This window comes from Salvelinus sp. IW2-2015, linkage group LG5 (assembly GCF_002910315.2).
Source record: "Salvelinus sp. IW2-2015 linkage group LG5, ASM291031v2, whole genome shotgun sequence".
NCBI classification, from domain to species: Eukaryota; Metazoa; Chordata; class Actinopteri; order Salmoniformes; family Salmonidae; genus Salvelinus; species Salvelinus sp. IW2-2015.
In genome coordinates, this window is record NC_036844.1 from 31,255,747 (window position 1) to 31,279,402 (window position 23,656).

A 23,656-nucleotide genomic window follows, 5' to 3' on the forward strand; every position below is an offset into this window, starting at 1 on the left:
CCCCCCCCTCCCCCCTTCTCCTCTCCTCTCCATCCCCTCTCTCTCCTCCTCATCAGCTCCACTGTGGGCCTTCGCCCACTCAAAGCTCAGAGCAATGTGAGTATGTGGGAGCCTCTGCTTGTGTGACTAAAGGAATCAAACACACACACAGACATACACACAAATAGCATATGTGAACAGCACATACAGTAGTACATGAATGCATAAACACACACAGACACACATTCATGCACAAGTACGCACAGACTTTTACACACAGTGCTAGCGAGAGCACAATAGTCCTACATAGAGCTCCACAGTTGCAGCTCCATGCTGACAGATGTCCATGCACTGATACACACATCATCCTCCATATTTCATGCTGAATAAATAAAGCATGTTAGCCTCCTTTTGTGGCGCTAGTTTACCGGAGGGGGTAAGGACTACTCCTGCACTGTAACTAAGGTATCCTGTCTCCATTTACCATCTCCCAACAACCAATCAACCATTTCATCAGTCAGTCAAGGTCAGTCTACCAATTAGTCAGTCCCAGGGAGAGGAGCCAGTCTCCCAAGTGGAGGAAACATCTGTGTGCTATGTTAATTCATATTGTGTACAACTGGCAACATGTGTACAATGGGAAATAAGGCCTTTTAGAGCAGGAATTAAATGAAAATGGGTAATGATACCAAATTAATCAAATATTTTCAAGAACCTATGTCCCCTAATGTCAGTGATACAGTGTGCCTATTTTAAAGTAAATCATAGCACAGGACAGCCCCTGCCCCCTGCACAAATAGACTTCTAATCTCAATGGGATCACCTGTATAAACACAAGATAAAAATACAAATGGCAGTTATCCGACAATGCAAAAGTCTCATGTTACAGCCCAGTCTCATTGTTGCTGGATGAACACTAGTTATACTGATGTAACATGGTGAATTGGGAGTTCCTGTGTGCTAAAATACCTTACTCCAGTCCTCCTCTCCCCCCATCTCTAATACCTTACTCCAGTCCTCCTCTCCCTCCATCTCTAATACCTTACTCCAGTCCTCCTCTCCCTCCATCTCTAATACCTTACTCCAGTTCCTCCTCTCCCTCCATCTCTAACCTTACGTCCAGCCTCCCCTCCCTCTATCCTCCACTCTCTAATACCTTACTCCAGTCCTCCTCTCCCCTCTCACTGCCATCTCCAATACCTTATCAGTCTCCTCTCCTCAGCCTCTAATACCTACTCCGTCCTCCTCTCCCTCCATCTCTAATACCTTACTCCAGTCCTCCTCTCCCTCCATCTCTAATGACCTCCTCCCAGTCCTTCCGTCTCCTCCATCTCTAATACCTTACTCAGATCCTCCTCTCCTCCACTCTATACCTTACTTCAGCTCCCTGATCCCTCTATCAAAACAATCCAATACTCACTACTACACATCAAAAATCAAAATAATACACAACCTATATATACATTTCACATTCCAGTCCTCTCACTCACATCATACAATCATTACTATACCAGATCTCCGCAATCCTCACTCCATCACTAATACCTACTCTCCAGTCTCCATCTCCAATACCTCTCCTCAGTCCGCACTCTCCCTCCATCTTAAGAACCTTACTCCAGCCTCTCTCTCCCTCCATCTCTAATACCTTACTCCAGTCCTCCTCCTCTCTCTCCTCCTATCTCTCAATTCACCTTCACTCACGATCCTCTCCTCCACTCACCATCTCTAATACCCTTACTCCAGTTCCTCCTCTCACTCCATCTCTAATACCCTTACTCCAGTCCCTCCTCTCTACCTCCATCTCCCAATACCCTTCCTTCCATCCTCCTCTCACTCCATCTCCTAAACCTTACTCCAGTCCTCTCTCTCCTCTCCACTCCATCTCTAACTACTTACTCAGTCCCTCCCTCTCTCCATCTCTAATACCTTACTCAGTCCTCCTCTCCTCCTCCCTCCATCTCTAATACTCTACTCCATCCTCCTCTCCCTCCATCTCTAATACCTTACCTCCAATCTCCTCTCCCTCCCATCTCTAATACCTTACTCCAGTCCTCTCTCCTCATCTCACTCAATACCTTACTCCAGTTCTCCTCTCACTCCATCTCTAATACCTACTCAGTCCTCCTCTCACTCCATCCCTAATCCTACTCCTCCTCTTCTTCTCACTCTCACTCTCATACCTTACTCCAGTCCTCCTCTCCCTCATCTCTAATACCTTACCTCCAGTCCTTCCTTCCACCCATCTCTTCAATACCTTACTCCAGGTCCTCCTCTCAAACTCCTCTCTAATACCTTTACTCAGTCCTCCTCTCTCTCCATCTCTAATACCTTACTCCAGTCCTCCTCTCACTCCATCTCTAATACCTTACTCCAGTCGTCCTCTCCCTCCATCTCTATTGTCTTACTCCAGCCCTCCTGTCCTTCATCTTTACTATTTTACTCCAGCGGTTCTCTCCTCCATTTCTAATACCTTATTCCAGCCATCTTGTCCCTGCATGGCCTCAGTATGGGAAGATTTTCAGACTTGGGGGAGGGGAGAAAATGCTGATGTGCACAGAACAGAACCACCACTACCACCCCCTCCCTGTTATTTCCTCTACCATTATCTCTCTATCTTTTTCTCTCTACTACCATTCTGTTATTCTACCATTATCTCTCTATCTTTTTCTATCTACTACCATTCTGTTATTCTACCATTATCTCTCCATCTTTTTCTCTCTACTACCATTCTGTTATTCCCTCTACCATTATCTCTCTATCTTTTCCTCTCTACTACCATTCTGTTTATTCCCTCTACCATTATCTCTCTATCTTTTTCTCCCTACTACCATTCTGTTATTCCCTCTACCATTATCTCTCTATCTTTTCCTCTCTACTACCATTCTGTTATTCCCTCTACCATTATCTCTCTATCTTTTTCTCTCTACTACCATTCTGTTTTTCACTCGTTCACATTTCCCCCATACCCACTATTTCTCTGTTTCCCTCTGTGTCATTCCCTTCTCTGTCACTCTCTAACACCATTCTTCAATGTCTTCATTTCTGGAGGCAGTATTATGTAAGTTTGTCTGCATCTAGCATCCCATGACTACTGGGCTTAATGACAGAGGAACGACTAAATCCGATAACAACGAGGATATGTATGTGATCCAGCATCAAGAGATGCGCGAGTGAGTGTGCTTTTGCTGCGCTGTTGTGTGTTTTCAGGTTTATGTGTGTGCATGCGTGTTTTTACAGTAAGCGCCTTTGTGTGAGGGTTGTTTGTGTGCACGTGTTGTGAGTTAGTCTGACCCCTTTGTTCATAATGGCTTGCTCAGATTAGTCAAAACTATGATGAATTAAACCTTGAAAACATGTATTATTAATGTCAAGACTGTATCAAATATGCAAGAAGCTATGTGCATGCTTAGTAGCTGTCATAGTAAATAGGTCTACCTCCTATCTGATTGGACGTAATGGCAAATATAATTACTCATGCTACTGTTTCCCAGTACCATCAGAAAGCAGTGTAGCTATAACATATGTCTATCTACAACAAACATGCATGCACGCACATGTAAACTCTCTCCCTCTCTCACAATTGCATCTAAATGGCTTCTCACATTTAAAATATCCAAAAGGAGCATAAGATTTTTGAAAGGGTATATCAGTCCATTTGGACCACCTGGGTGGTGCTACAGCAGGCAGGCAGGCAGGCAGGTAGGCAGGCAGGCAGGCAGGCAGCTGTGGCTGGGAGGTGATCATGCTCTGTGGTGTGGATGAGTCAGGACTGAGGGGTTGTTCAACACTACCATCACTGTGGGCTAGATGGCTGTCAGCCCAGGGACAAAAGGGGCCACTGCGCTCCTGGTAGAGTCAGTGTACAGGCAGACTGAACTAGGGGAATCCAGAGGGGTATTGTGTGACCTTGTCACAATAGTAAAAAAGTCAAATGGTGCTAGAGTAAACAAACAATAATTCCCACGGCTTAACAAACCTGCACTTGTCTTTTGTACTAGCACTGCCTTAACTGATAACTATACTCTTAGAAAAAAAGGTGCTATCTAGAACCTAAAAGGGTTCTTCGGCTGTCCCCATAGAGGGTAGGGCATACCTAACATTGTGTACCATTTTAATATAAGCAAGCTAAAAGCCTGAAGAGTCCCACACGAACTATATGCTGGACTGTTCAGCCATATTGATTTAAAAAGGAAACACATCTACAGACGTAGGATCTTAATTTGAGCCAGTTTGCTACAGCAGGAAAATAATCCTGCAGCAACAGGAAATTTGAAATATTATGTGGATTATAATTAAAGGACATTTTTGTAGGGGTTAGTACATAAAAAAAAGGAAAAATCAACTATGAAATTTCAAAGTGGAAATTACAAACTTCAGAAGCCTTTTTAAACCTAAAATACACTAAAAGCTTAACATGTCCTGCATTTCAGGATTACAGTGCGATCAAATTAAGGTCATACATCTGTACTCATATATATTGAGGTGAGTTCTCCCAACATGATGGTGAGGTCATATGCAGGTGAGGTGACTATCTTTCACTACGGCTCATAGGATACACTGCTGCATTGATTGGTTGAACAAGCCTCAATGTACTGTGTTCCTCATCACGTACTGTAGTGCCTGTCCATCCATGTCTGTCTGAGAGGCAGAACAACACTCAACATTGATCTGATTCTTGAAAAGATAAAGAGAGATGCAGAGCTTTTGATGTGCTGATGTGCTTAAGAAATGTATTATTCTTACATGACCATAATGCAGATGATACTGAAAGTGACAGCTACCTGCTATGGGATGCTGCATATACAGTCCTGCTTTGATGTCTCTACTCTTCATCTTCATTTTAACTCCTGTCAGGTGCTTTGGAGTTTATTTTTGTATTTCAGGTATTGAATTCACTCCCAGTCTCTCTTGTCTTCCTACTAGTATTTGCTTACAGTCATACACCTTCATACACAGACATATATTTATACACCAAACAAAAGTACATTCTCCCTGAGTTTACTCCAGAGCTCAGACTCTCAGACTAACCTGCTCATAAAAGAGTCCCTCAATCTGAAGCACTTTAAGCACACTGACCCACTTTCACAGTTACCTAGGCATAATACTCTATCTCACTCGCCACTGGACAAAATAACCAGCATAAATCATACCCATGCTGATAGTTGTATCTTCCACATTTTGATGCTACTTCCACCCTTCCTTCTCTCTGTTGGACCATTACGTGAATGCTGGGAATGTCAGTCAAAGTGTGTTTCACCAGAGTGTAAGTTAAAGGTGATCCCTCCTCCTCACCTGTGACTGGTGCTTCTATGTCCAGCATGGTTTTCTCCTGGCGCAGGATGGCGGCGCCCTCGTTGACGATGCGTTGTGCCACGGCCTCCTCCACGCGTCCCTCCTTGGTGAGGTGGGCTTTGAGCAGGTCCACCCTGGGCTTCCCTTCACAGTCAAACACCTCCTTCAGTGTGAGGCGATGACTCAGGGGGAAGGGCACGGCTGTGGAGAGAACAGAAACAACACAACTCAATGGAACAGAGAACACAGTGAAACTACGGAAAGCCATTCATTTTCAATGGAAGAGAAGTGAACTTGGCGATATGAGCATGGGTGACGGAGTGTGAACAGGGCGGGACCTAAGTTGGGGAAAGCTGAATTTTATATAAATACTAGGCGATTGTGCCACGATTGACCAATCGAAGCTCATTACAGCTTCCAGCCCCTACTGGATAGGCAGTTGATACCTAGCACTACTTAGCATGCTGTCGGCTTGCTAGCAACCAAATTCTGGGCGGAGCTAGTGTGGCGAGGAAAAATACAAATGCTAGTGAAGAGCTGTGGCGTGTCGCTGTTCAACGGGCATGGTGCTGAACCGGTTTACCAGTCCCTTGTTTAAGTCTGTTCAGATCGTGTTGCTGTCCGCGGTGCTGAAGGTTTGTGCGGCGCTATAAGGACACAACAAGGCCTATATAGACTCTATCCTCCAATACTGTAGATTAAACTGCTCAACCCGCTATTCAATTACGGTGTTTGTATGCTAAAGCTAACCCTGCCCTTAGAGAATCCTAAAAGTGTCTTATAAATTGCAGAGGGTGAAAAGTTCTGTCTCAGATTGCATGACTGTAAACAAACAGAGTGCGTGAGGTCTACCACCAGTACTCCCAAAATGTGGCCTACTTTAATTATGGATGCTTCCAGAGTCTATTATCATTTATTCATCGCTGTAAATTGACAATGTGACGTGTGGAATAAAAATTGACTCTTTTATGCGAGGCTCAACAATCCATATTCTGAAATATGTATGAGCAGTTTAATAATGTCTGATCAACAGAGAGTAAAAAGCCCTAAATTTACCACCACTATCCAAATGAGTAGTTACTGTATGTATTTCTAAACCCTAATATGAGGGAAATTATTGTATTTATATCCAAACATGGGATGCAGTGTCTTCTGATGCAAAGCTAATAATACTGTAATACCACAGGAAACAATACTTGAATTTGAAGAAATCACTTCACTGGGTTGTTAATGAAATCTCAGTCCACAAATAAGGCAGTGGCTATCTACCAGGCATCCTGTGAAACATCACATTAAACCCAAATGCATTGCTTTGGGAGCAACAAAGGTCATGTTCTGCACTGAAGCTGATCTGTGTGTGTCAGCGGTCGAAGACACTGGCTGGCTTTTGTGTGCTGCATAATATAAAATCATAAAGTAGCCACCTGATGCAGCAGCCTTTCTCATTGCTGGACCTGAGGCCTTACTAGGAACTCAGGTTTGCATTCCAATCAATCATAGACAATTATGTTCAATTCAGATTGGATACTAAAATAAATCTGACACCATTGTGCTCTTCAGTACAGTGCATTCATAAAGTATTCAGACCCCTTCACTTTTTCCACATTTTGATACATAACAGCCTTATTATAAAATGGATTAAATAAAAAAACATCCTCAGCAATCTTCACACAGTACCCCATAATGACAAAGCGAAAATAGTTTTTTAGAAATGTTTGCAAATTTATATATAAAAAAAACAGAAATACATGATTTACATAGGTATTCAGACCCTTTGCTGACTCAAAATTGAGCTCAGGTGCATCCTGTTTCCATTGATCATCCTTAAGAAGTTTCTACAACTTGATTGTGTCACAGATCCCCTCGGTACTGATGCTCATTCTGTTCACCAGTTCTGGAGGTCTACGTCACCGGCTTTCTAGGCTTCACTGAACGGGATTCATTATCATCAACCCCGGACTGTCTTGTCTGATTACACACACCTGGTTCCCATTTCCCCTGATTAGTATGTTATATATGTGCCCTCTGTTCCCTCTGTCTTTGTCGGTTATTGTTCCCATGTCCGTTGGTCGTGTGAGTACCTATGCGTTGCTGCAGCTGTTATGCTGTGTTCTATATATATATTATGTGTTACGGGTATCGTCCCGTGTCGGTCAACTAGGTGTACCCTCGCTCTTTTGTTTGGGTACAGCCTAGTGTTTTTGTATACGTGTTTGTTTTGGGTGTATTAAAAACCCCTATTGTGTATTCCTGCGCCTGTCTCCAAATCCTTTATACAAGCGTGACAGATTGGAGTCCACCTGTGGTAAATTCAATTGATTGGACATGATTTGGAAAGGCACACACCTGTCTATGTAAGGTCCCACAGTTGACAGTGCATGTCAGAGCAAAAACAAAGACATGAGGTCGAAGGAATTGTCTGTAGAGCTCCAAGAGAGGATTGTGTCGAGGCACAGATCTGGGAAAGGGTACCAAAACATTTCTGCAGCATTGATGGACCCCAAGAACACAGTGGCCTTCATCATTCTTAAATGCAAGAAGTTTGGAAATCACCAAGACTCTTCCTAGAGCTGGGCGACTGGCCAAACTCAGCAGTTGGGGGAGAAGGGCTTTGGTCAGGAAGGTGACCAAGAACCCGATGGTCACTCTGACAGAGCTCCAGAGTTCCTCTGCGGAGATGGGAGAACCTTCCAGAAGGAAAACCATCTCTGCAGCACTCCACCAATCAGGCATTTATGGTAGAGTGCCTAAAGGCACTTAAAGGACTCTCAAAAAATGAGAAACAAGATTCTCTGGTCTGATGAAGCCAAGCGTCACGCGTGGAGGAAACCTGGCACCATCCCTATGGTGAAGCATGGTGGTGGCAGCCTCATGCTATGGGAAAGTTTTTCAGTGGCACGGACTGGGAGACTAGTCAGGTGTGAGGGAAAGATGAACGGGGTAAAGTACAAAGAGATCCTTGATGAAAACCTGCTCCAGAGCACTCAGGACCTCAGACTGGGGCAAAGGTTCACCTTCCAACAGGGCAACGACCCTAAGCACACAGCCAAGACATCGCAGGAGTGGCTTCGGGACAAGTCTCTGAATGTCCTTGAGTGACCCAGCCAGAGCCTGGACTTGAACCCAATCTAACATCTCTGGAGAGACCTGAAAATAGCTGTGCAGCGACACTCCCCATCCAACCTAACAGCGCTTGAGAGGATTTGCAGAGAACAATGGGAAAAACTCCCCAAATACAGGTGTGCCAAGATTGTAGCGTCATACCCAAGAAGACTCAAGGCTGTAATTGCTGCCAAAGGTGCTTCAACAAAGTACTGAGTAAAGGGTCTGAAAAGCTATCTAAATGTATTATTTCTGTTTTCTTTCTTTTCTAAAAACAGTTCTTTGCTTTGTCATTAGGGGGTATTGTGTGTAGATTGATGAGGGATAAAAAATGATGTATCAGTTTTAGAATAAGGCTGTAACGTAACAAAATGTGGCAAAAGTCAAGGGGTCTGAATCATTTCCGAAGGCACTCTATCTACCTCAATTACCTCGTACCCATGCTCTTCAACTCGCTACTGGTACCCCGTGTGTGTGTGTGTGTGTGTGTGTGTGTGTGTGTGTGTGTGTGTGTGTGTGTGTGTGTTGTGTGTGTGTGTGTGTGTGTGTGTGTGTGTGTGTGTGTGTTGTGTGTGGTGTGTGTATATACAGTGGGGAGAACAAGTATTTATACACTGCCGATTTTGAAGGTTTCCTACTTACAAAGCATCTAGAGGTCTGTAATTTTTTATCATAGGTACACTTCAATTGTGAGAGACGGAATCTAAAACAAAAATCCAGAAAATCACATTGTATGATTTGTAAGTAATTAAATTGCATTTTATTGCGTGACATAAGTATTTGATCACCTACCAACCAGTAAGAATTCCGGCTCTCACAGACCTGTTAGTTTTTCTTTTAGAAGCCCTCCTGTTCTCCACTCATTACCTGTATTAACTGCACCTGTTTGAACTTGTTACCTGTATAAAAGACACCTGTACACACACTCAAACAGACTCCAATCTCTCCACAATGGCCAAGACCAGAGAGCTGTGTAAGGCACATCAGGGATAAAATTGTAGACCTGCACAAGGCTGGGATGGGCTACAGGACAATAGGCAAGCAGCTTGGTGAGAAGGCAACAACTGTTGGCGCAATTATTAGAAAATGGAAGATGTTCAAGATGACGGTCAACCACCCTCCGGTCTGGGGCTCCATGCAAGATCTCACCTCGTGGGGCATCAATGATCATAAGGAAGGTGAGGATCAGCCCAGAACTACACGGCAGGACCTGGTCAATGACCTGAAGAGAGCTGGGACCACAGTCTCAAAAGAAAACCATTAGTAACACACTACGCTGTCATGGATTGAAATCCTGCAGCGCACGCAAGGTCCCCCTGCTCAAGCCAGCGCATGTCCAGGCCCGTCTGAAGTTTGCCAATGACCATCTGGATGATCCAGAGGAGGAATGGGAGAAGGTCATGTGGTCTGATGAGACAAAAATAGAGCTTTTTGGTCTAAACTCCAACTCGCCGTGTTTGGAGGAAGAAGAAGGTTGAGTACAACCCAAGAACACCCTCCCAACCGTGAAGCATGGAGGTGGAAACATAATTCTTTGGGGATGCTTTTCCTGCAAAGGGGACAGGACGACTGCAACCGTATTGAGGGAGGATGGATGGGGCCATGCTATCGCGAGATCTTGGCCAACAACCTCCTTCCCTCAGTAAGAGCATTGAAGATGGGTCGTGGCTTGGATCCTTCAGCAGCAACGACCCGAAACACACAGCCAGGGCAACTAAGGAGTGGCTCCTAAGAAGCATCTCAAGTCCTGGAGTGGCCTAGCCAGTCTCCAGACCTGAACCCAATAGAAATCTTTGGAGGGAGCTGAACGTCCCGTATGCCCACCGACAGCCCCGAACCTGAAGGATCTGGAGAAGGTATGTATGGAGGAGTGGGCCAAAATCCCTGCTGCAGTGTGTGCAAACCTGGTCAATTAACTACAGGACGTATGATCTTTGCTAATTGAACAACGGTTTCTGTACCAAATATTAAGTTCTGCTTTTCTGATGTATCAAATACCTTATGTCATGCAATAAAATGCAATTAATTACTTAAAAATCATACAAGTGTGATTTTCTGGATTTTTGTTTTAGATTCCGTCTCTCACAGTTGAAGTGTACCTATGATAAAAATTACAGACCTCTACATGCTTTGTAAGTAGGAAAACCTTCAAAATCGGCAGTGTATCAAATACTTGTTCTCCCCACTGTATATACTGTATGTCTCAGAGATCAGTTAGAATAAACAGCAGCAAACATCAGGCAGGTCCTTTATGACCTACAGCACAATATACCTGTGAACTCCTAGTTATATAGAGCTGAGGGCCTTCATCAGTATTGGGGAATCTACTTTGAAAATATAGTCACAATAAAATAACAATAATGAGGCTATATACAAGAGATACCGGTACAGTGTCAATGTAAGGGGGGGTTAGTTGAGGTCATTTGTACATGTAGGTAGGGGTAAAGTGACTATGCATAGATAATAAACAGCGAGTAGCAGCCGTGTAAAGACAAAGGGGGGGTGTCAATGTAAATAGTCCAGGTGGCCATTTGATTAATTATTCAGCAGTCTTATGGCTTGGGGGTAGAAGCTGTTAAGGAGCCTTTTGGACCTAGACTTAGTGCTCTGGTACCGCTTGATGTTCGGTAGCAGAGAGAACAGTCTATGACTTGGGTGACTGGAGTCTTTGACAATTTTTTGGGCCTTCCTCTGACACCGTCTAGTATATAGGTCCTGGATGGCAGGAAGCTTGGCCCCAGTGATGTCCTGGACTGCACGCACTACCCTCTGTCATGCCTTATGGTCGGATGCCGAGCAGTTGCCATACCAGGCGGTGATGCAACCTGTCAGGATGCTCTCGATGGTGCAGCTGTAGAACTTTTTGAGGATCTGGGGACCCATGCCAAATCTTTTCAGTCTCCTGAGGGGGAAAAGGCATTGTCAACCTTCAGAGGGTGAATCGGCAAGACAAAAGACTTGAGCGCCTTTGAACGGGGTATGGTAGAAGGTGGCAGGCGCACCGGTTGGGGTCAAGAACTGTAACGCAGTTCCCGTATGTCCCGTGTGTATCAAGAAAGGTCCACCACCCAAAGGACATCCAGAAAACTTGACACAACTGTGGGAAGCATTGAAGTCAACATGGGCCAGCATCCCTGTGGAATGCTTTTGACTCCTTGTTGAGTCCATGAGGCTGTTCTGAGGGCAAAGGGGGGTGGAACTCAATATTAGGAAGGTGTTCTAAATGTTTTGTACACTCAGTATACAGTGCATATACAAAAGTATGTGGACACCCCTTCAAATTTGTGGATTCAGCTATTTAAGCCACACCCGTTGCTGACAGGTGTATAAAATTGAGCACACAGCCATGCAATCTCCAGAGACAAATATTGTCAATAGAATGGCCTTACTGAAGAGCTCAGTGACTTTCAACGTGGCACCGTCATAGGATGTCACCTTTCCAACAAGTAAGTTCGTCAAATTTCTGTCCTGCTAGAGCTGCCCCGGTTAATTGTACGTGCTGTTATTTTGAAGTGGAAACATCTAGGAGCAACAGCGTCTCAGCCGCGAAGTGGTAGCCCACACAAGCCGAGTGGTGAAGCACGTAGCGAGTAAAAATGTCTGTCCTCGGTTGCAACTCTCACTACCGAGTTCCAAACTGCCTCTGGAAGCAACGTTAGCACCAGAACTGTTCGTCAGGAGTTTCATGAAATGGGTTTCCATGGCCGAGCAGCCGAAAGACTAATCAAGCCTAAGATCAGCATGTGCAATGCCAAGCATTGGCTGGAGTGGTGTAAAGCTCGCCGCCATTGGACTCGTGAGCAGTGGAATATTCTCTGGAGTGATGAATCACGCTTCGCCATCTGGCAGTCTAATGGACGAATCAGGGTTTGGCGGAAGCCAGGAGAACGCTACCTGCCCGAATGCATAGTGCCAACTTTAAAGTTTGGTTAAAGAGGAATAATGGTCTGGGTTGTTTTTCATGGTTCGGGCTATGCCCCTTAGTTCCAGTGAAGGGAAATCTTAACGCTACAGCATAGAATGACATTCTAGACGATTCTGTCGAGATCAGTGTGGAAGAACTTGACTGACCTGGACAGAGCCCTGACCTCAACCCCATCAAACACCTTTGGGATGAATTGAAACGAAGACTGCGAGCCAGTTCTAATTGTCCAACATCAGTGCCCGACCTCATTAATGACTTGGAAGCAAGTCCTCGCAGCAATGTTCCAACATCTAGTGGAAAGCCTTCCTAGAAGAGTGGAGGCTGTTACAGCAGCAAATAGAGGACCTACTCCATATTAATGCCCATGATTTTGGAATGAAATGTTCGACAAACAGGTGTCCACATACTTTTGGTCTTGTAGTGTATATATAGCAATATGGCCAAGTTTTTCGGCTAGTGATTTGTGTTGCTCTGTGCATGTGGCTATGGGGAGCTGCTGAGCTGAGCACTTGGGGAATGGAATGGAACAGAGAGAGGAGAGAGATCTGTGACTTGAGGCTCAACGTGATCAACATGCTGCTAAATAATGGATGTTTGACTAGAGGGGGAAAAAGAGAAATCTCATGTTGCTGCTGCTGGGATAATGAGCCAGGCCTGGCATTGAATTTTGGGGTAAGGACAGCCCAGTCAACTGTGTGTGTGTGTGTGTGTGTGTGTGTGTGTGTGTGTGTGTTGTGTGTGTGTGTGTGTGATGTGGTGATGTGTGTGTGTTGTGTGTGTTTGATGTGTGTGTGTGTGTGTTGTGTGTGTGTGTGTGAAAGTAGGTTTGTTAGTGTGTGTGCCTACACGGCCTTCAGAAACTATTCATACCCCTTGACTTATTCCACATTGTTGTGATACAGCCTGAATTGAATAAATGTTTTTTTTCTCAACCATCTACACACAATACCCCATAATGACTACGTGAAAACATGTTTTTAGAAATTGGAATTGAAAATTAAATACAAAAATAACTAATTTACATATGTATTCACATTCCTGAGTCAATACATGTTAGAATCACCTTTGGCAGTGATTACAGCTGTGAGTGTTTCTGGGTAAGTCTTTAAGAGCTTTGCACACCTGGATTGCGCAATATTTGCCCATTACTATTTTTATAATTTTTCAAGGCATGTCAAGTTGGTTGTTGATCATTGCTAGACAACCATTTTCAAGTCTTGCCATAGATTTTCAATTAGATTTAAGTCAAAACTATAACTAGGCCACTCAGGAACATTCACTGTCTTCTTGGTAAGCAACTCCAGTGTATATTTGGTCTTGTGTTTTAGATTATTGTCCTGCTGGAAGGTAAATTAATCTCCCAGTGTCTGATGGAAAGCAGACTGAACCAGGTTTTCCTCTAGGATTTTGCCTGTGCTAAGCTCCATTCCGTTTATTTTTTATCCTGAAAACCCCCCCAGTCCTTAACGATTACAAGCATACCCATAACATGATGCAACCACCACTGGGCTTGAAAATATGGAGAGTGGTACTCAGTAATGTGTTTTATTGGACTTTCCCCAAACATAACACTTTTTATTCAGGACAAAAAGTGAATTGCTTTGCCACATCTTTTGCAGTTTTACTTTAGTGCCTTGTTGCAAACAGGATGCATGTTTTGGAGTATTTTTATTCTTTACAGGCATAATTCTTTCCATTCTGTCAATTAGATTAATATTATGGAGTAAATACAACACATCCTCAGTTCTCCTATCACAGCCATTACACTCTGTAACCGTTTTAAGGTCACCTTTGGCCTCATGGTGAAATCCCTAAGCGGTTTCCTTCCTCTCCGGCAACTGTATTAGGAAGGACGCTTGTATCTTGGTAGTGACTGGGTGTATAGATACACCATCCAACGCGTAATTAATAACTTCACCATGCTCAAAGTGATATTCAATGTCTTATTTTTTTTTAAATAAATATGGTTAAATCTGTGTTTGAAATTCCCTGCTTGACTGAGGGATCTTACAGATAATTCTATGTGTGGGTACAGAGACAAGGTGGTCATTCAAAATTCATGTTAAACCCTATTATTGCACAAAGAGTGAGTCCATACAACTTATTACATGACTTGTTAAGCACATGTTTACTCCTAAACTTGATTAGGCTTTCCATAAACAAATGGGTTGAATACTTGTTGACTCAAGACATTCCAGCTTTTCATTTTTTATTAATTTGTTTAAAAAAATCTAAAAACATAATTCCACTTTGACATTATGGGGTATTGTATGGGGTATTTGGGATTGAATCAATTTTAAATTCAGGCTTTAACACAACAAAATGTGGAAAAAGTCAAGGGGTGTGAACTTTCTGAAGGCACTGTATGTCACGCCCTGATCTGTTTCACCTGTTCCTGTGATTGTCTCCACTCCCTCCAGGTGTAGCTTATTTTCCCAGTGTATTTATCCCTGTGTTTCCTGTCTCTCTGTGTCAGTTCGTCTTGTATGTTTAGTCAAGTCAACCAGTGTGTTTTTCCCGTATTCCTTTTGCTATTCTCCTTTTTCTACTCCTCCCGGTTTTGACCCTTGCCTGTTTCTGGACTCTGTACCCGCCTGCCTGACCATTCTGCCTGCCTTGACCATGAGCACGTCTGCCACTCTACCTCCTGGACTCTGATCTGGTTTTGACCTTTTGCTTGTCCACGACCATTCTCTTGCTTACCCCTTTGGATTATTAAATATTGTAAGACTCCAACCATCTCTCCTGTGTCTGCATCTGGGTCTCGACCTTGTGCCTTAATACTGTATGTGTTTTGGGCTTCTGTATTTGCCTGAACAGTAAATGTTAATGTGATTGTTTCTGAGCTTACATAGACTGTAGGTGTGTATGCCTGACTGTATTGTGTTTCCACATATAGGCATATCTACAAGTTTGTGCAACTTCTTGGAGCGAATAAATGTGCCTGTGTCAGGACACGCTGTACATTCTAGTGAATTTGGAGGCTCCAAAGTGTTCCCCCTCGACCCTATTAAGCAGATCGCGTTCTCATCGTTAGCAGAAATGGGACGAGGCAGATCTCTTTGATCAAGAGAACGTGTCACAATCTCAGTGGTCTGTCTGATGCGTCTGTGACTCAGTCTGACCAACAGACATCACTGAACAGCCATTCTAATGGACCTAAAGAGCCAGAATGATAGAACTGTAATAGTAGAGACCAAATAAAGAGACTAGAGATACTGATACTGCATGTCCTGTATAATTGTAGATGTGTGTTTGAGCATGTGAGTGTGCATCATTGACTTAGTGTATGTATTAACTCAATAGACCGTATTGTCCTTCTGATACTCTCCAACTCTAAAAGATACTGGAGGTTAATTAGAGACAGGGAGAAACAGAGGGCAAGAGGGAGAGAGATGAGAACGGAGAGCAAGAGATAAAGACACCTTTGAAGAAACCGAGAAAAATAGGGAGGATTTAGATGGAGAGAAATGGAAAGGAAAGGGGGATACCTAGTTAGTTGTACAACTGAATGCATTCAACTGAAATGTGTCTTCCGCATTTAACCCAACTCCTCTGAATCACATGGAAGGCAGTAATGAGGAAGAGAACACGAGGCCTTGTGAAAACACATTAGCACATTGAGAGTTAGAGAGAGAAAGGCAGAGGCAGAAAGAGAGAGAGACACAGACAGACAAACAGAGGACAGAAAGAGAAAGAGAGAGGGGTGAGATGTGAGACAGCTCACTTCGACTGGGAGCCCAGGCTGAGTTGAACTGTGGTACATGTTGCCGGGCAACAGCAGCTGACTATTGGAGTAGAGCCAGTGCTGTATACTGTGATTTCCATGGGAGGCTCACATAGATGCAGATCTATATAGTCCTTATTTTTCTCCTTATCTGAAGCACACGTTACGCCAAAAAATGCTCTAGGCCACTGGTTCTCAACTGGTTTTGCATTGGGACACAAATTGAACCAGGTTGTCTCAGCTGCGATCCAATATTCGCATCACTATTTTTTGTTGTTGCCTATATGCAATCTGGAAAACTATTTTTAATACTACATTGATAGTAAATATACCAATTATATGACAAGGGAACAGTCCCACCTTTTTCATTGTAGTAATTCAATTTTGCCCATATTCTTGATGAAGAATGTTAAGCTCACTGGTTTGAGACCACAAAATCAACCAAATACGGTAAATATCGCTGCTAATAACTCTATATTGGAAATACTGTGAGTTTAAATTATAAAAAATATAGGTTCATTATAATTTCTACACACCTACCTGGTTTTAGTTGTTTAGGTTCAGACTGGAGTATTTTTCATAAAAATGAATAAATAATAATAATATTTGACCAAGAAGGAGAGTGATGGAGTGCTGTATCAGATGACCTGGCCTCCACAATTCCCTGACCTCAACCCAACTGAGATGGTTTGGGATGACCGCAGTGAAGGAAAAGCAGCCAACAAGTGCTCAGCAAATGTGGGACCTCCTTCAAGACGGTTGGAAAAGCATTCCAGGTGAAGCTGGTTGAGAGAATGTCAATAGAGTGCAAAGCTGTCATCAAGGCAAAGGGTGGTTACTTTGAAAAATATAAAATCTATTTTGATTTGTTTAACACTTTTTTGGTTACTACATGATTCCATATGTGGTATTTCATACTTTTGATGTCTTCACTATTATTCTAAAATGAAAAACCCTGGAATGAGTAGGTGTGTCCAAACTTTTGACTGGTACTGTATATAATAAAACATTTTACTCGACTCATTCAAAACCTCCTGCGACCCAAATTTGGGTTGCGACCCACCTGCCAAGAGCAGCGATTCTCAACTGAAAGGGAAGGAAGCTTATATTTGACATTACAATAAATTTAAAAAGGATTTCAACAAATCAAATCAAATGTATTTATATAGCCCTTCTTACATCAGCTGATATCTCAAAGTGCTGTTCAGAAACCCAGCCAAAAACTCCAAATAGCAAGCAATGCAGGTGTAGAAGCACGGTGGCTAGGAAAAACTCCCTAGAAAGTCCAAAACCTAGGAACAAACCTAGAGAGGAACCAGGCTATGAGGGGTGGCCAGTCCGGGTGTGCCGGGTGGAGATTATAACAGAACATGGCCAAGATGTTCAAATGTTCATAAATGACCAGCATGGTCAAATAATAATAATCACAGTAGTTGTCGAGGGTGCAGCAAGTCAGCACCTCAGGAGTAAATGTCAGTTGGCTTTTCATAGCCGATCATTGAGAGGATCTCTACCGCTCCTGCTGTCTGGACACTGGAGACCAACAAAACAAATATAGCTTTTGACCCATTCTGTTATTCCAACATCTTATCATCATTGTGTGGCCTACGCTAATTCACGTTACCACCAGATAGATTTCTAAGAAACAACCTTCAGTAATTTATGGTAATATATGCATTTTCCTTTGTTACAGCAGAAGGATGTTCCTTGTACCTAAATCATCCCCATACTACAACACACCAGAATACACCACTAGCTACTTTCATCTCTACCTCTCTATAGCTGTCATGAAACATTACCAGGCTGGATGCTGCAGACTGACAGAGAGATATCTAGCAGAGAGAGAGGACTGTAGGTTGAACACTTCCAGGTTTCAACTATAACTTATAGAACACATGGCAGCAGTGACACTGGAGTACATTAATACTCTCCATCCAGCCCTGACATCCAGTCAAATATGTCTGTCTGGTCTGGTATGTCTGTCTGTGTGTCAGGTCTGTCTGCCCTCTTTCTTTCTTTCTTTCTTTCTTTCTTTCTTTCTTTCTTTCTTTCTTTCTTTCTTTCTTTCTTTCTTTCTTTCTTTCTTTCTTTCTGTCTGTCTGTCTGTCTGTCTGTCTGTCTGTCTGTCTGTCTGTCTGTCTGTCTGTCTGTCTGTCTTTCTGTCTATCTGGTCTGTCTGTTGTCAGGTCTGTCTGCCCTTTTTGTCTGTCCTGTCTGTCCTGTCTGTCTGTCTGTCCTGTCTGTCTGTCTTGTCTGTCTGTCTGTCCTGTCTGTCTGTCTGTCTGTCTGTCAGGTCTGTCTGTCTGTCAGGTCTGTCTGTCTGTCTGTCTGTCTGTCTGTCTGTCTGTCTGTCTGTCTGTCTGTCTGTCTGTCTGTCTGCCAGGTCTGTCTGCCAGGTCTGTCAGGTCTGTCTGTCTGTCTGTCAGGTCTGTGTGTCTGTCAGGTCTCTGGCCCAGTGTTAGCAAGCTGCACCCCTACCTTGTCTCAGTCCTGCCTCTACCACACCTGCTGACCCCCTCTGTCTGAGCCTGTAACATCTTCATTACCACCCAATAATGTAGCAGGGAGGGATGTTGGTCCAGGACTATGGCTCTTGTGGTTTATGTCATCCTAACTTTCTAATGTGCATAATAACTAGGAGTAGAATTCAAAACCGCAATGGACTCTGCACACAATTGAGGGAATATACCATATGTCTAATACTCCAAGTTGCTGAATCACACTACTTGGCTACAGATGCCCTAAGCCCTATGCAGTGCTGCCAGCATTTATTTTATTCAACAGACACACATTGGAGATAATATAAATAACTTGGCAAACAATGTTGCATATTCATTTGGGTGACAAGATGTTTTGCTGTGGTACCGTCTCCAGAGCACTGTGAATAACTCTGACCTTTAACTATCCAGACAATACCAATTTTGATGTTCCATCTATTTTGTTCAGTTTGTTAGTATTGTCATGATTAACTGGTTCCTTCATTTAATTGGGATAGTGTAGCTGTTGGGCTAACTGAAGGGTTTGTTATCGTAGCACTCAACAGGCTGAGATGCACATGTTTGAATTGGCTAAATGTGTGTGTTCACCAATTGGACCTACACTGACTCCATTTCGTCCCTGTGCAAAGCACCAAATGTGCAGGGCCCCTAAAGTGAGTGCATCCTTCCTGCCTGCTTGCACAGTCTGCCTGGCCGAATGGCAGCTTGCAGCCTTCAGATCAGCCCATGCATGAAACCCCAATATGCTAGAGACTGGGAGGAGAAGGAGCCAATGAGGAAGCAGGGATCTGAACAGAGAAGCCAGGACAGGGCAGGCACTAGGCAGTGTGTGTTGACCAGTCTACATTACTGATGATGGCCCACAACCATAACAGGTCACATGCACATGGCTCTTCAATTATGCATAGAGCATTCATTTGAATATTCACAAAATGACAGAACAGAACTCATTATTCGGGGGGGGGGGGGGTTGTATCGAGGGTAGGGGCTGAGGTTTCTTTAGCTGGTGGGTGGGAAGGTAGTATGAAGGTAGGGACTGAGGCTGTGTGTTGGGGGGTTAGTATGAGGGTAGGGTCTGAGGCTGTGTGTTGGGGGGTTAGTATGAGGGAAGGGACTGAGGCTGTGTGGTTGGGGGGTTAGTATGAGGGTAGGGACTGAGGCTGTGTGTTGGGGGTTAGTATGAGGGTAGGGACTGAGGCTGTGTGTTTGGGGGGTTAGTATGAGGGTAGGGACTGAGGCTGTGTGTTGGGGGGTTAGTATGAGGGAAGGGACTGAGGCTGTGTGTTGGGGGTTAGTATGAGGGTAGGGACGAGGCTGTGGTTGGGGGGTTAGTATGAGGGTAGGGACTGAGGCTGTGTGTTTGGGGGGTTAGTATGAGGGTAGGGACTGAGGCTGTGTGTTGGGAGTTAGTATGAGGGTAGGGACTGAGGATGTGTGTTTGGGGGGTTAGTATGAGGGTAGGGACTGAGGCTGTGTGTTGGGGGGTTAGTATGAGGGTAGGGACTGAGGCTGTGTGTTGGGGGGTTAGTATGAGGGTAGGGACTGAGGCTGTGTGTTGGGGGTTAGTATGAGGGTAGGGACTGAGGCTGTGTGTTGGGGGGTTAGTATGAGGTAGGGACTGAGGCTGTGTGTTGGGGAGTTAGTATGAGGGTAGACTGAGGATGTGTGTTGGGGGGTTAGTATGAGGGTAGGGACTGAGGCTGTGTGTTTGGGGGGTTAGTATGAGGGTAGGGACTGAGGCTGTGTGTTGGGGTTAGTATGAGGGTAGGGACTGAGGCTGTGTGTTGGGGGGTTAGTATGAGGGTAGGGACTGAGGCTGTGTGTTTGGGGGGTTAGTATGAGGGAGGGACTGAGGCTGTGTGTTGGGGGGTTAGTATGAGGGTAGGGACTGAGGCTGTTGTTTGGGGGGTTAGTATGAGGGTAGGGTCTGGGCTGTGTGTTGGGGTGTTAGAAGGGTAGGGACTGAGGCGTGTGTGGGGGTTGATGAGAGGTTAGGGTCTGAGGCAGCTGTAGGGTGTGGGCGAGGAAGGTAGTATGAGGGTACGGATTAGGCTGTGTGTAGGGTGGGGAGAAGGTAGTATAAGCGTAGGGGTTAGGCTGTGTGTGGTGTGGGAGAAGGTAGTATGAGGGTAGGGGCTGAGGTTGTGTGTGTGTGGGGGAAGGTAGGAGGGTAGGGTGAGGCTGTGGTGGTGGGGGGAGGTAGTATGAGGGAGAGGAGGAGTGTGTGTGTGGGGGGAAGGTAGTGATCGAGAGGGAGGTGTATGGCTGTGTTTGTGGGGGGGGGTAGTATGAGGGTAGAGGGTGAGGCTGTGTGTGTGGGGGGGGGTAGTATGAGGGTAGAGGGTGATGCTCGTGTGTGTGGGTGGGGGGGGATAGTATGAGGGTAGAGAGGTGAGGCTTGTGTGTGGGGGGGGTATGAGGGTAGAGGGTGAGGCTGTGTGTGTGTGGGGGGAAGGTAGTATGAGGGTAGGGGGTGAGGCTGTGTGGTGTGTGGGGGGGGGGGGGTAGTATGTGGGTAGAGGGTGAGGCTGTGTGTGTGTGGGGGAGATGAGGGTAGAGGGTGAGGCTGTGTGTGTGGGGGGGGGGGAGTATGAGGGTAGAGGTGAGGCTGGTGTGTGTGGGGGGGGTAGTATGAGGGTAGGAGGTGTGTGTGTGGGGGGGGTAGTATGAGGGTAGGGGTGAGCTGGTGTTGGTATGGGGTAGGGGGTTGAGGTGTGTGTGGGGGGGTAGTATGAGGGTAGGAGGGTAAGGCTGTGTGTGTGTGTGGTGGAGGTGTTATGGGGTGTTAGACGGGTGAGGCTTGTGTGTGTGTGTGGGGGATGGTAGAGGGTGAGGCTGTGGTGTGTGTGTGGGGGTAGTTGAGGGTAGAGGGTGAGGCTGTGTGTGTGTGGGGGTAGTATGAGGGTAGAGGGTGAGGCTGTGTATGTGTGGGGGGTAGTATGAGGGTAGGGGGTGAGGCTGTGTGTGTGGGGGTAGTAGTATGAGGGGTAGAGGGTAAGGCTGTGTGTGTGTGTGAGGGGGGGTAGTATGAGGGTAGCGGGTGAGGCTGTGTGTGTGTGTGGGGGGGAGGTAGTATATGGGTAGAGGGTGAGGCTGTGTGTGTGTGTGGGGGGAGGTAGTATATGGGTAGAGGGTGAGGCTGTGTATGTGTGTGGGGGAAGGTAGTATGAGGGTAGAGGGTGAGGCTGTGTGTGTGTTGGGTAGTATGAGGGTAGAGGTGAGGCTGTGTGTGTGGGGGAAGGTAGTATGAGGGTAGAGGGTGAGGCTTGTGTGTGTGTGGGGGGGTAGTATGAGGGTAGAGGGTGAGGCTGTGTGTGTGGGGGGGGGGGGTAGTATGAGGGTAGAGGGTGAGGCTGTGTATGTGTGGGGGGGTAGTATGAGGGTAGGGGTGAGGCTGTGTGTGTGTGTGGGGGGAAGGTAGTATGAGGGTAGAGGGTGAGGCTGTGGGGGGGGGGTAGTAATGAGGGTAGAGGGTGAGGCTGTGTGTGTGTGGGGGGTAGTATGAGGGTAGAGGGTGAGGCTGTGTGTGTGGGGGGGGGGGGTAGTATGAGGGAGAGGCTGAGGTTGTTTGTAGGCTGGTGGGTGGGAAGTAGTATGAAGGTAGGGACTGAGGCTGTGTGTTGGGGGTTAGTATGAGGGTAGGGACTGAGGCTGTGTGTTGGGGGGTTAGTATGAGGGTAGGGTCTGAGGCTGTGTGTTGAGGGGTTAGTATGAGGTAGGGACTGAGGCTGTGTGTTGGGGGTTAGTATGACGGTAGGATCTGAGGCTGTGTGTTGGGGGTTAGTATGAGGGTAGGGCCTGAGGCTGTGTGTTGGGGGTTAGTATGAGGGTAGGGTCTGAGGCTGTGTGTTGGGGGGTTAGTATGAGGGTAGGGACTGAGGCTGTGTGTTGGGGGGTTAGTATGAGGGTAGGGTCTGAGGCTGTGTGTTTGGGTGTTAGTATGAGGGTAGGGACTGAGGCTGTGTGTGTTGGGGGGTTAGTATGGGTAGGGTCTGAGGCAGGGGCTTAGGTTGTGTGGGCGAGGAAGGTAGTATGAGGGTACGGGATTAGGCTGTGTGTAGGGTGGGGAAGAAGGTAGTATAAGCGTAGGGGTTTAGGCTGTGTGTGTGTGGGGAGAAGGTAGTATGAGGGTAGGGCTGAGGTTGTGTGTGTGTGGGGGGAAGGTAGTATGAGGGTGAGGGTGAGCTGTGTGTGTGGGGAAGGTAGTATGAGGGTAGAGGGTGAGGCTGTGTGTGTGGGGGAAGGTAGTATGAGGGTAGAGGTGAGGCTGTGTTTTGGGGGGGGGGTAGTATGAGGGTAGAGGTGTGAGCTGTGTGTGTGGGGGGGGGGTAGTATGAGGGTAGAGGGTGATGCTGTGTGTGTGGGGGGGGGATAGTATGAGGGTAGAGGGTGAGGCTGTGTGTGTGTGGGGGGGGGTATGAGGGTAGAGGGTGAGGCTGTGTGGTGTGGGGGGAAGGTAGTATGAGGGTAGAGGGTGAGGCTGTGTGTGTGTGTGGGGGGGGGTAGTATGAGGTAGAGGGTGAGGCTGTGTGGTGTGGGGGGTAGTATGAGGGTAAGAGGGTGAGCTGTGTGTGTGGGGGGGCAGTATGAGGGTAGAGGGTGAGGCTGTGTGTTGGGGGGGGGGGTAGTATGAGGGTAGAGGGTATGGCTGTGTGTGTGTGGGGGGGGTAGTATGAGGGTAGAGGGTGAGGCTGTGTGTGTGCGGGGGGTAGTATGAGGGTAGGGGGTGAGCTGTGTGTGGGGGGGAGGTAGATGAGGGTAGAGGGTAAGGCTGTGTGTGTGTGTGAGGGGGGTAGTATGAGGGGAGCGGGTGAGCTGTGTGTGTGTGTGGGGGGAGGTAGTATATGGGTTAGAGGGTGAGGGTGTGTGTGTTGTTGTGGGGAGGTAGAGGGTGAGGCTTGTGTGTGTGTGTGGGGGTAGTATGAGGGTAGAGGGTGAGGCTGTGTGTGTGGGGGTAGTATGAGGGTAGAGGGTGAGGCTGTGTATGTGTGGGGGGTAGTATGAGGGTAGGGGTGAGGCTGTGTGTGGGGGGGGTAGTATGAGGGTAGAGGGTAAGGCTTGTGTGTGTGTGGAGGGGGTAGTATGAGGGTAGCGGTGAGGCTGTGTGTGTGTGTGGGGGGAGGTAGTATATGG

The 23,656-nt window shown here is 46.0% G+C and overlaps 1 protein-coding gene across 1 annotated transcript in view; it reads right to left on the reverse strand.

Annotated features, from left to right (window-relative positions):
• The window catches only part of LOC111964297 (protein phosphatase 3 catalytic subunit alpha-like), a 58,356-nt gene that overhangs the window by 27,511 nt on the left and 7,189 nt on the right, over window positions 1-23,656 (reverse strand). Inside the window, 1 exon segment of the mRNA XM_023988136.3 lies at window positions 5,272-5,472. Coding sequence (XP_023843904.1) covers window positions 5,272-5,472 — 201 coding nt within the window.